This window comes from Pinus tabuliformis, chromosome J, assembly GCF_031772625.1.
Source record: "Pinus tabuliformis cultivar Carrire ecotype Pingquan chromosome J, CPIR1, whole genome shotgun sequence".
NCBI classification, from domain to species: domain Eukaryota; kingdom Viridiplantae; phylum Streptophyta; class Pinopsida; order Pinales; family Pinaceae; genus Pinus; species Pinus tabuliformis.
The window spans coordinates 223,300,902-223,314,773 of NC_142295.1; the positions used below are offsets into that span (position 1 = coordinate 223,300,902).

At 35.2% G+C, this 13,872-nt stretch overlaps 1 protein-coding gene and 1 pseudogene across 1 annotated transcript; both read left to right on the forward strand.

Annotated features, from left to right (window-relative positions):
• The first annotated feature begins 926 nt into the window (after positions 1-926).
• LOC149226520 (ubiquitin-conjugating enzyme E2 1-like) lies at positions 927-7,833 on the forward strand. The gene is made up of 7 exons (XM_089380220.1): positions 927-1,066; positions 1,226-1,249; positions 6,400-6,491; positions 6,682-6,770; positions 6,898-7,020; positions 7,285-7,419; positions 7,684-7,833. The coding sequence occupies exons 1-7, from the start codon at positions 927-929 to the stop codon at positions 7,831-7,833; spliced, it is 753 nt and encodes a 250-aa protein (XP_089236346.1).
• A 133-nt stretch (positions 7,834-7,966) lies between these two features.
• Positions 7,967-10,120, forward strand: LOC149226521 (cytochrome P450 85A1-like; annotated as a pseudogene).
• Positions 10,121-13,872: the final 3,752 nt, after the last annotated feature.

Consider the following 13,872-nt stretch of genomic DNA (forward strand, 5'->3'; position numbering starts at 1 on the left):
ATTATATATAGTTTACTTATTTTATATTTCTAACGAATAACTAACTAGTCTCTTTGCTCTTACACATACAACATACCTTACTCTTTATGGTGTAAAACACATATATGCTCTACCTCGACAAACTACGAACAATAAGAAATAATGGATTCAGATTAAGCAATTAAAATTTTGAGTTTTCCTCATTGGCTATCAAGTTTTGTTTAATACCTGGAATAACTTAAAAGAAAAATAAAACTTAATAACTAGCATACCCAAAGTCATTTAAGTTTATTAACACAAACAACGATATTGATGTAATGATGCGACGCCTACATTTAAAGGAAATAAATGTTTATAAATAGAGAAGAAAGACGCGGGGTATTCACACTACAAGGTCACATTTAAATGTGGTAGTATTCATTACACATTTTTCCATTTCCATCTTTTTAATGTTTAGGAACTCTAAAATAAATTCTAACCTTAAGGTCACAAATGTGGTAGTATTCATTTATATTTATCTAATTAGCATCACAAAACATGATATATCAAATTGTATCATATTACCCAACTAATCTCTATAAAGCTCTATTAATTTCCCACAAAAATATACACAACTTGTTATATACTTAACTTGTTATCATTAACAATGATTGTATAATAATGATTGTTAAGTTTTATTTAAAAGAAAAATAAAACTTAACAACCAACATACCCAATGTCATTTAAGTTTATTAACACAAACAACACTATTGATGTAAGGACGCGACGCCTACATTTAAAGGAAAAAAATGTTTATAAATAGAGAAGAAAGAGGTGGGCTATTCACATGGTTATAATCACGGACAGCCGTTGAAGTCCTTTATTCTTCTTGAACTTTTGTTCAATCCCAACAACTTTTCTTAGTTGTTCGGTTGCATCCTAGTAATTGTGGTATCTAGAGAACCAGGATGGCGGGAGGCAGTAAGTCTACCGCGTGCATGAAGAGATTGATGGCTGATCTGAAGAGTCTGGAAGATGACGCCCCTGCAGGTGTTAGCGCAGAACCGCGAGAGGGCAATCTTATGATATGGGATGCCGTTATTTTTAGGTTTGTATACTAGGTTTTCTGTAATTTTATATGTTTCCTTCATCATTAAATAATAATAATCATATATCTGCTTCGAAAATTTCGATTCATATGAATACGCTCCTTTTTTTCACATTAGATCCAAGTAGTTGACTGACCTGTGTCCATAATTGTTTGCAGGCCTCCAGACACTCCATGGGATGGCGATGAGTATTTGTAAGATTTTTGAGATACACAGATCTAGATCTGCAAAACAATAAACAAGCTTGCAAGAGAAGGAAGGAAGCGAGCAAGAATTGAGAAAAGAATGAAATTGATTCTACAATATTAGTTTTAGAATAAATACATAAAAGCAACTAAGTTAAGCTTAGTAGTACATGCAATAACTAAAGCTAACTAAAGCTAAGTGTGCTTTATCTTATGTTAATGTGTACATGTGCCACATGCAAGCATTAAGTTAACTGGAGCTAATCTAGGTGCATGTACACCAACACAGCTAGTCTAAGTGCATGTACACCAACAACTGGAGCTAATCTAGGTGCATGTACACCAACAACCCCCCTTAAGCATAACTTAGGTCAGTGTGATGCCAAATGAATGAGTCCCGGCAACACGGCCATTTTAGGTACCCATATACAATGCATAAAAACGAGGAAAGAGGGAAAACCCAGTGGGAAGAAAACCCCCCCTCAAAATATAATGCAAAAGTAGAGAAAAGGAAATTGCTAGGCAGTCGTGTCCTTCACCCCGAGACGATCTGGTAGGAATCGAAACTTCTGCTCAGTGAAAGTCTTGGTGAAGATGTCAGCAATCTGCTCGGAACTAGGACAGTACTGAAGATCGATGATCCCATCATGAATGAGTTCTCTAATGAAGTGCATGTGGATCTTGATGTGTTTGGTACGCTGCCACTACACTGGATCTCTGCAAAACTTTAGCGTACTTTGATTATCGCACGAGATGACAGTTGGATGATGGACACTAATCCCAAGCTCAGATAGGAAATGTTGTAGCCAAATTGCCTGAATAGTGGCATTGACTGCTCCTCTATACTCGGCCTCTGCTGATGATAAAGCAATGGCAGCCTGCTTCTTACTTGACCAACAAATTGGGCCGGATCCCAAACTAAGTACATAGCTGGAAATAGACTTGTGATCAGTGGTGTCGCCAGCCCAGTCTGAATCTGTGAACCTGATGAGATTCAAAGAACAATTGGCTGCATAATGAATCCCATAGGTGATTGTCCCCTGGACATATCGAAGGATGTGCTTTGCAGCATTCCAGTGTAACTCATGTGGTTCCTGCATGTATCTGGAAACTGCTCCGACAGCATAGGAGAGATCAGGATGGGAGTTAGTGAGATAAAGAAGACTTCCCACAAGCTGGCGATACAATGTGCAATCAACCAATGGTGTGTCTTTGCCATTCTCAAGCTTTATCCCTGATAAGAAAGGTGTGGCTGCTCGCTTGCAGTCACTCATGTCAAATCATGCCAAATGATCTCTGGCATATTTTGGTTGAGAAATGGTAATGCCAGAATCACGGTGATGGATCTCTAGTCCAAGGAAGAAATTTAGCAACCCCATGTCTGTCATAGAAAACCGCTTATGCAATGCAGTTTTGATGTTAGTAATGACAGAAGCTGAACTACACGTTATCAAAAGATCATCTACGTAGAGTACTATGATCAACAAGGAGTCAATTTTCTTCAGAAAATAAACATTGGAATCAGATTTGCAGCGTAAAAATTTTTGAGATAACAAATAAGAATCCATCTTTGCATACCATGCTCTAAGTGCCTACTTGAGGCCATAGAGAGACTTCTTTAGTTTGCATATCAGAGATGAATTCTGCATGTATCCCGGTGGCTGCTCCATGTAGATTTCCTCCTCGAGATCACCATGAAGAAAGGCATTCTTCACATCCATATGATGCACCTCCCATCCTCTTGCTGCTGCAATGGAGAGAGCTAGCCGAATGGAATCCATTTTTGTCACTGGAGAAAAAGTCTCATCATAGTCAACACCATGTACTTGCTGAAAACCTTTTTCTACCAATCGTGCCTTATATTGACTAACTTGGCCATTTGATGCTTTCTTGGTCTGGTAAACCCACTTTCATCTCACAAGTTTGCGATTTGAAGGTAGCGGAACCAAATCCCAAGTCTGGTTCTCAATGAGAGAGTTATATTCCTCATCCATGGCGGCTTCCCATTCAGGATGCCCATTTTCTTCTGCATAAGTTTGTGGACTAGATCCATGCATCATATAAGCATGCATGGGCATGGATGGCTCCATAGCTAAGAGTGCTTGCGGATCTTCCTCAAACAGAGGGATAGAGGCAGGATCATCAAGGATATCACTCATGCTGTGCCATTTTTGTGTTGAAGGTGGTCGAGAATCTTCCAAACTACATGCAGAAGTATGATCTCAATGTTCAACAACTGGTGGTCTAACAGGGGTCACAAGAAAAGACTCATCTTCATCAGAATGTTGGTCTGAAGTTTCATATCCATACTCATCAATGAGTGGTGATGAAAATTTGGTAATAAGTTCATCTACTGGTGCATGTGAAATATCTTCGTCAAACTTTACACTCCTTTCAATAAAGAGCTCTTGAGTGTGGATATCAAGCAATCTGTAACCTTTGAATTCATCAGAATATCCATCAAACATGCATGCTTTGCTTTGAGGCTCCAAAGCCTTTCTCTTCTCTGAAGGAAAGCGGGCCCATGCTCGAGATCCAAAAATGCGGAAAATGACTAACTTCAGGTTGCATGCCAGTCCAAGCCTCAAAAGGTGTTTTTCCAGTAACAGATTTATGAGGAGATCTGTTCTGGATGTATGAGGCACAATTAATAGCTTCGGCCCACAATTTCGACAGAAGAGATCTTGCATGCAACATGTAATTAGCCATCTCTTTCAAATATGGATTTTTCCTTTCAGCCACGCCATTTTGCTGTGGAGTGTAAGGAACTGTATGCTGCAACTATATTCCTGCTTCATCACAAATATTCTTGATATCTTTGTTGACATATTCTGTCCCATTATCTGTGCGGAGTATTTTGATGTGTTTTCTAGACTGACTTTCCGCATGCGCTTTGAAAATATTTAGATGTTGAAAAACTTCAGACTTGAGTTTCAAGAAGTAAACCCAAGTGAATCTCGTGTAATCATCTATAAATGACAACACATATCTTGCTTTGCTCATTGAAAGCACCGGAAATGGACCCATGAGATCACTGTGTACAAGTTCCAAAGGTGAAGAGGCTCTCCATGCATGCCCCTTCTCGAATTTTTCTTGTGGATGCTTTCCAAGAGCACATCCATTATAAACACCATCTGAAAATTCAATGATTGGCAATCCTTTGACCATCCCTTGCTTACTAAGCTATTGCATATATCTGAAATTCAAGTGCTCAAACATCTCGTGCCAAATCCTACTTTCTTCATTTGCATGCGTAAGTTACAAAATAGAATCTGATTGAGTAACAAAATCAGAAAATGTATACATACGAGATTGATCATTTACCTTGCTAGATGCAATCTTCAAATTAGTTTTCATGTCATAAATGCTCACGGAATCTGGGGTAAATTCCACTTTCCTTCCGCTGCTTGTGTGTGTCATCTGATACACTTAGAGAAGATTCACAGAAAGCCTTGGAATATGCAAGACATTTTCAAAACTTCCATCTTCGAATTGCACTCTTCCCATTCCAGTTGTTGCAACTGCAGAATTATCCCCCATGAGAATGGGAGGACCGGAGTATGCATGTAGAGAAGAAAAGGATTCCTTTGAAGAAGCCATATGATGTGAAGCTCCTGAATCGATGATCCATTCTTGTGGTGCAGAATGAAGAGCAATCAAAGCATGCCCGTTACCTCTTGGATCTGGTGCTTTTTCTCCAAACTTCTTCTTAGCATTCTCAGGAATGTGGTCTCCAAGATTGTGTTGCTGGAGTGTCTACACCATAAGATCTATATTCTTCTTCATGCATGCAGATTTAGGATGAAAACCACGGTGGCAATAATTGCACATTGATTTCCCTTTCGTTCCTTTCCTTTCCTTTGAGCCAGATGATCCGTCAGGGGGTTTGGGATGTCCTCCCTTTCTTGGATCAGGATCCTTCTTCCCTTTTCCTTTCTGATGGTCTTTGGAATTTTCCTTTCCTTTTGTATGCACAGTAAGTGCATGCGCTTTGAAATTTTTAAGTGTGTGCATTTTGATGAGCTTATCTTGTTCATGCATCAAAGACTGAATAAAAGAATCCAGTGTGGGCATCTTGCAATCTCCACCAGTTGCAGATCTGACTGTGTGGAATGTAGAGACGAATACTGCATCCTCTGGACCAAGTTTTGATAAAATGGAAAGAATCAACTGATTTTCTTGCTTGGATTTGTCGATCCCGCATCCTTTCAGCTGAACCAACAAGGCTTTATACCTTTCGAAAAAATCTTGAATGTTCTCAAAGTTTCTCGGATCTAATGAGTTTAACTCATTTTCGAGAATGTGACCTTGCATTTCATCCTTTTTTCCAAACAATCCTTCCAATATTTTCCATACTTCATTCGGAGTTGAACATGATTGAACATGAAATAGTAGTTCCGGAGAAATAGATAAACATAGGATGCCGAAGGCCTCGTCCATGTGATTGAAATATCTTGTTTTCTCCATTGCCAATGTTGGTTCAACTTCCGTTTCCATGGTTATTCGAAATAAGCCTCTGCTTCTGAGATGAAGTTGAATCTTTTGCTTCCATTCGAAATAATTATATGGAGTGAGAATTGTCAATTGTGGAAACTCCAATTTAGACTCCATTCTTTGTTGTTGCTTCAATCTTTTGAACCTGCAAATAAAATTGCTTTTGCATTGATTACAAATCCCTGTGCTCTGATACCATGTAAGATTTTTGAGATACACAGATCTAGATCTGCAAAACAATAAACAAGCTTGCAAGAGAAGGAAGGAAGCGAGCAAGAACTGAGAAAAGAATGAAATTGATTCTACAATATTAGTTTTAGAATAAATACATAAAAGCAACTTAGTTAAGCTTAGTTGTACATGCAATAACTAAAGCTAACTAAAGCTAAGTGTGCTTTATCTTATGTTAATGTGTACATGTGCCACATGCAAGCAATAAGTCAACTGGAGCTAATCTAGGTGCATGTACACCAACACAGCTAGTCTAAGTGCATGTACACCAACAACTCGAGCTAATCTAGGTGCATGTACACTAACAACTGGAGCTCATCTAGGTGCATGTACACCAACAGTATTTCTCCAAAATAAGACTTTCTGTCTACTTCAGAAATTTCGATTAACTGAACCTGATGAGTTTTGTATCGCAAATTTCTAGGCATATTCAAGCTAGCGCTCGAGTTCGAGGAGAGTTACCCTAACACACCTCCAAAGGTGAGGTTTGAGTCGAAGATGTTTCACACGAATAGTAGGTGTTGTCTACCCAAACTTCATTTCTTAGTTTTCAGTAAATACAAATTGATTATTCATTACGTTTATTTAAGAACAATGAAATCTGCCTTTCTTCTTCTCAAACACTTACCGGGCATATCAGATCATAGTTTTAAAAAGCTCTTTGGTAATCATCAACGAAGTGATGTTTGGTTCGTAGTGTGCAGTTTATCCAGCTGGTGGTATTTGCTTGGACATTTTGCAAGACAAGTGGTGCCCAGCCTACGATGTCCCAACAGTTCTCGCTTCAATTCAGGTACATTTTTGGTTGTGAGGTGTTCTTGTAATGTGGCATTGTAAAAGAAGGGAAATATAATCTACAAAGGATTTTAGCTCCAGTATTATTGATTCTAAATATTGATGTTTGTATCATTTGGGTGCAGTCATTATTGTCTGACCCAAATCCAGATTCTCCTGCGAATGAAGATGCTGCTAAGTTCTACTTCAGTGATGTCAAAGAATATAAAAGAAGGGTCCGCCAGGTTGTTGAAGAGAGCTTGTCCGAAGTATAACAGAAAATTAACGTGCTGATAAATATTAGAATTTGGTTTCGATTAGGAGTTTTGTGCTAAATTAATATTTCGTTTTTCACATGGTCAAGTCAAGCAGAAAACGATAAAATGCGTAATTAAAATTTTAAATTCACAAACTTTTCCAAATGTACGAAAAGCAAGACATGACATGATGCATATAACTATGTTTCAATAGGGCGATTCCTAAATCCACCTCTATAGAAAAGTTAATGCTCCGTCCTTACATTCACCTGACAGGAGCTTGACGTCACCACGACCATTGATCATGGGCATGCATCCATGCATCCATCTCCCCTCACCCAGTTTCGGCGATGCGTGTTCCTGCCCGCCTCCAGCACCGGTGTTCCTGCCCGAGTTGCCCAACGGTTCAGCGTAATCAATGCAAGTAGTGCACTCCGATGCACTGATAGTAATCACGGCATTAATGTTATTTAAATAATGAGCCCATTTGAATTTAAGCGCCCAAAATTCAGTGCTCATCTATATTTCAGCAACCACATTCGAATTTCTTCAGAGCTTCGTCAACCGGAAAAATCGCACATCTGTATCTCCCGCGGTCATTTCAAATATTTTCAAAAAGGCCGGCCCGCTCTTTTGCATATTGATTCTCTGTTCAGTTTTGTTTTGTCAATGAAGTTGCAGACGATAGAATATCATGACCTCGCCCTTCAAATTCGGTCTTCCAGGGATAAAACTCAAGAGCAGACAATGAACGAAGCAATGAAGGCTCTGTTTTGGCTATCAAATTTAGGAATCCGCAGTGAAGATCCCCAAGAAATAAAATAATGAAATCCCAAGGACCAGGAGAAAAAGAGAGTAAAAATAATTGTTAACCTAGTTCTTCCCCATCAAATTTAGGAATCTATAATAAAGATGGCCAAGAAATACAATAATGTCCAATAAATAATAATAACTATCCATGATTCGGTGGCTGCAGATGGTTTTGCTTTTGTCTTTACAGTAGGTAATGAGTATCAAGTCTGGTCCGAAGGCAGAGGCATTTTTGTCAGAATTTTGTAAACTCGTGGAAGGAACCATTTCCATGCCTAGAAATCTTCCTGGTACCAGCTACAAACGTGGTTTCCAGGTATGTAAATCACCCCCAAAAACCAGTAATGTGTTTCTACACACCAGAGTTTGGCAAATGCTGTGAACCCTAAACTAGAATATGCATTAGTGGTGAATGTTTTAGGTGGATTTTCTGGACACTTGAAGAATAATCAATCACCCTTACCGCTCATTATGTGCAGGCAAGGGAAAATATCCTGAGAATGTTGAGAGAAGTGCTCAAGGAAAGGAGGGCTTCCATGGACACTTATAATGATAGGATTGCAATGCTTCTCGATGACAAAGAAGAAGAAGCAGATGGCACATCTGCTAATTGCAAGCTCACAGATGAACAGATCTTCGATTTACTAATATCTGTCATCAATGCTGGCTACGAAATAGTTTCCACCACAACCATGATGGCTATCAAGTATCTCCATGACAGTCCCGAGGCTCTCCAAGAGCTTAGAGTGAGTTTAATATAATATAAATATAAATCTATCCATATCTCTCAGATCTAAGGCTTTTGTTCTGAATATATACATAAAACTGACTGTCTGCTTGCAAGAAGAACACCTAGCAATTCAGAAGAGAAAAAATCCCGGCGAAACTGTCAATTGGGATGACTACAAGTCTATGAAGTTTACTCAGAGTGTATGTGAATCATCATAAACCAGATTTGTTTCCAGAGGGGTTTTAGGGGGCGAAACCTGATACTAGACTATTTTGTTAGGATATATTATATTCTTTCATTTGGTTTAAAAGTTTTTTTAGTTATAATATTTAAATTTTCAAAAAATGTGTTTGCTTAAATATAATATATACATTTTATTTTTTTCTTTTTTGTTCGTCAAAAACTTTTATCTGTGTTAGCAAGAAATGAATTGATATTTTAATCTCCAATAGATTAAAAATAGTTTATGGTACTATTAGTTTTTTATTTTTAGCTTTTTGTAATTCAGTCTTTTTCTTATTCAAATTGATGATGAGGTGACCCAATCTTCCAACAATCTCCTTGCCAAAAAGACAATGCCAATGCCAAGAAACCGGTGCTAACATATTACCATAACTTTATATATTGCCATAATTTTTCTCTGATGCCTTTGAATGCATCACTTTCCAAAATGAAATGTTTTTCTGATTCTATTGCCAAATATTTTTCTGATTCTATTGCCCCAGACCTGCAAAATATACACACTGATTTTCTTAATTTTTTTTAGACAAGTAATATATGAAATGCTATTTCAATAATTTTTCAAATCAAAATAGTAATCCAAAATATTATAAATAAACCTCATGTTTAAATCCTTAAAATTTTTTCGTGAAAAATACTTTCACTGAAATTTGATTAACAGATTTTGATTGCTTACCTCGTTGTTTCTTAAGAAGCTTTCATTGATTGCAGGTGATATATGAAACGTTGAGACTTGCAACTATTATAAATGGGGTTTTGATAAAAACAACTCAAGATATGGAAATGAAACGTTTCATGATTCCCAAAGGATGGAAAATTTATGTTTACATGACAGAAGCCCATCACCATAATTTTCTCTATCCAGACTTCTCCGCATTTAACCCATGGTGATGGCAGGTGCGTATGTAGTTGTTGCATTTAAATCCAATGATATAGAGTAGTCACACAGGGCTAATGTGTATAGCTCTATTCAGGAAAATAACGGTGACTCCGTCATGTATTTCACGGATTTCGGAGGAGGAAGCAGGCTGTGCCCAGGCAAGGAATTGGGTTTAGTTCAGATATCCATGTTTCTCCACCATTTTGTCACTTGCTACAGGTAATAATCTATTCCACAGCATTTATTATTGTTATCTCATAATGCCCATTTGATAAATCTGGTAACTCTCGTCTCTTCGGTATAAATTTTATTATTGACAGATGGGAGGAGGTCGGGGGAGATGAAATTTTGAAATTTCCCGGGGTTGTGGCTCCTAAAGGACTTCGCATCAAAGTATCAGAGTACTGAATCAATGAAAATGCCAGAGTGCATCAACCATAGGGCTGTTTCTCTCAAATATACTAAATGTCATGTATAGAGTATCTAAGTTTATGTTTAAGCTCCATGTATATCTTCTCTGGAAGAAAGAGTAACTATCGTCAAATACATATGATTACATGGATCAATTTTGAAGAGATTATTCTACCTTGTGATCTGAAACAATTTAATAGAGTTTTTTTTCATGTGATAGAGATTTCTAAAGAGCCATGTTTGATTAATAGCTATAATGAAATTAAGGGGATTTGGAAACCACAAGTTACATCGAAAATGGAAAATAAATAAAAACGGCCCACCAAAATGAGATTATTCTTCGTAATAGTTAAAATCAAATTAATGGGAATTGGAAAATGAAAAGTTAAAATGGAAACTAAATTGAAAACTGCCCCTAAAATGAGATTATTCCTTGTAATGAGATTATTCTTCATAATATTTAAAATCAAACAAGTGAGAATTGGAAACCTGAAAAATTAAATTGAAAATTGCCTTAAAAATGAGATGATTCTATCTTGCTATGAGATTTAAGACTAGATTTTAAAACCAGATTGAAAACTCTTTGTAAAATAAGATTACTCTTTCTTGTTATAAGATTTGATTATTGGATCTTGTAATAAGATTTGGAATGAGTTTTTTAAACCAAATTGATTTTTTTTAAATGAAATTATTTTTCACTGTAATAAGATTTGTAATAAATTTTTTTAATTAAACATATTTAATTAATGGTTAAAATTATATTTAGACATTTGAAAATCTGTATAAGGAAATTAAAACCAAATTGAAATTTACTCTAAAAAATGAGATTATTCTTTTCTATCTTTTTATTAAGCAGATTATTCTTCTTAGTAATAAATTTTCTATTTAGCTCAGTATGTTTGATTAGTGATTGAAATTAAATTAGAAAAATTGAAAAATTGAAAATCAAATTGAAAATTATAACACAAAATTAGATTATTATTTTTTGTAATGAGATTTTTAATTATATTTAAATAATGATTAAAATAAAGTTAATAGTGATTGGAAATTAAACATTCAAATTAAATGGAAACCAAATTGAAAACTACCCATAAAATGAGATTATTTTTTTTTGTAATAAAATTGCTAATAAAATTTTTAATCATGTATATTTAACAAATAATAAAATTAAATGAATAAAAATTAAAAACCTACAAATTAAATGAAAACAAATTAAAACCAACAAAACATTAATACTATTTTTTTAATCATAAAATATGTTTAATTAATATTCAAAACCAAATAAGAATTAGAAACTCGCCAAAATTTGAACAATTGATATTTCACTTCTTACTCAGTGAATCAATTTTATCAATCTATCTTCCATTATTTTCTCAAATTCCAAATTCTACCTTATGACCATAATTCTACCTTATGACCATAAAACATGGTACTGTTTGGTAATAGTAATTAGAAAATGCATAGTTATCCATATGTTAGGATAAGCATTTTTTCTTTTATATTAGTATGCATAAACTTCTCTGATATTTTTTGTGTTGCAGTATTATACTTTTTAATTATAGTATTAATGGTTTAATTTAAATATATAATTAGATTATTATTTTAAATAAAAAAAATATTATATATATATATAGTTCATTGGAAACTAATCATCCAGATTAAATGGAAACCAAATTAAAAACTGCCTATAAAACGAGATTTTTTTTCTTTATAATAGGATTTCTAATAAAATTGTAATTAAACATTTCTACAAATGAATAAAACTAAATTAAAAACTACCCAAATATTAATATTATTCTTTCTAATAATGTAACTAAGTCATGAATTATGTTATGAGGTTAAATAAGTAAGAATTAGAAACCTACAAATTAGATAAAACTATTCAAAATTTGAGCAATGGCTTATATTTCACTTCTTTTGCCAATCATTGTTACCATTCCAACTTTCATTAATATCTCTAATTCCAAATTCCAACTTTATGGCCATAAAAAATGGTGTTGGTTGATAATAGTAATTATACAATGCAATGCTAAGAACATACTTTTGTTAATTGTTGTATGATTATTCAACAATTACAATAATTGCAAGGAGTTTGAACTATGCATGACGTGTTGCAAGTTCAAATCTCTTTGTTGAAGAAAGACACTATCCACTCTTCCTCCCATTCTGTGCAATCTCTTGGTCCTTTAATTATGGTCTTTGTTTGATTTGTTATTTCGTTTCTCTAATTCCTAAGTGTACATGATGTTTCACAATACATCCTTCTTTGTACTCCTTTGTATTGTACTCATATATGAGGTTGGAATTAATACATTTGTAGAATCTAGTTGTGCACAATGATGATTTGTCCTACTATGTAGATATTGTGTAACATGTGTTTCAAGTGATTTTCATGTGATAATTTTCCATCGATTAACATATCGAATGATGGATTTTTGATTCTGCTAGCCAACAATGGAAACACCAACAAAGAGTTTGACAAAGGGATAAAAGACTAGCTCTAAACAGGCACCGAGATCATGAAGTTGGTTTAACAACAAGGTTCATACAACAATGTCGGTGAGGGATGGATAATTTTATAAATGAATCGAATTTCAATAAATTGAGGCATATCTAAATACAATATGAAGTGATGGTATCAAGTGTTTCGACTGACATGGATATTTTTTTAAGGTTTCTGAAAATCTTATCTCTTAAACATTTGAAGTTATTAGTTTTTCAATGTCAACTTAAAAACTTTGTCAAAGATGCATTCTCTTGTATCTATTGTCGACATCATGCTAATTGACAAAGAGAACCATTGAGATTGGTCCAAAAATATTAGGCATACCTTTATTTTTAATGGCTTATGGTAAGACATATGTGAAGGAGAGGAGGACAATGCACCTACCAAACTTACATCAAACAAAGATCTCGACATTTGGGAGAACAAAGAAAACAAATCTTATGCGCTAATCGTTAGTTGTGTAAGTGAAGAGGTGAGTCATCGTATAGTTTTAATTACAAATTATTATGGTTCTTTGAAGAAGTTGAAAGATTTATATGAGTCACATTCTGAATTTGAGATTGTTCAATTGATGGTCAAACTCTTTAACCTTGATTTGAAAGACAATAACTCCTTGGCTCTAGCCTTTGAAATTAGATCCATTAGGCATAATGTAGATGTCACTGGAACGAAGATGGGCATTCGTCTCACAACCTTTTTTAAGGCCTTCTATCTTACATATTCTCACTATCTTGAATCCCCACATTCTAGTGAGCAACTCAAGTCCATTAATTTTGACACCTTGGTGGAGAAGTTTACATAATGAGAGAGCTTTTGGGAAGAGGAAGACAACAACTCAATCCCATGAAGAAGTAGTGTAAGGGAAGAATCACTCACATGGAAAATATTGCCACTTCATTAATACACCGAAAATTGGCACTCTTGGTCTGTGTTGGGTCGGTCGTAAACATACATATATACATCGACTCCTTTAACTGTAAATCCCAAGAAGCTGAGGAGAGGCCTTTCTCCTTTTCTAATGTTCGGTTGATTTTTATTCTTGGTTCTGTCCAAGACGACGATTCTTCTGAATCATTGGTCTCTCAATTTTTTAGCGGTGAATTGAAATGTACACAAAAATTTCAGCATGTTAAGACCTGTCGTTGTTATGAACCACCTGCAGTGATGGTTCAGTGTGGAAAGGGTTACTAGAGTCTTATGGAATAGAAATGATGCATTAAATTTGATATCTCCATGATACCTTAGCTTTTGAGGTTTTCCTTGTATATATTTTATAGTTGGAATTTG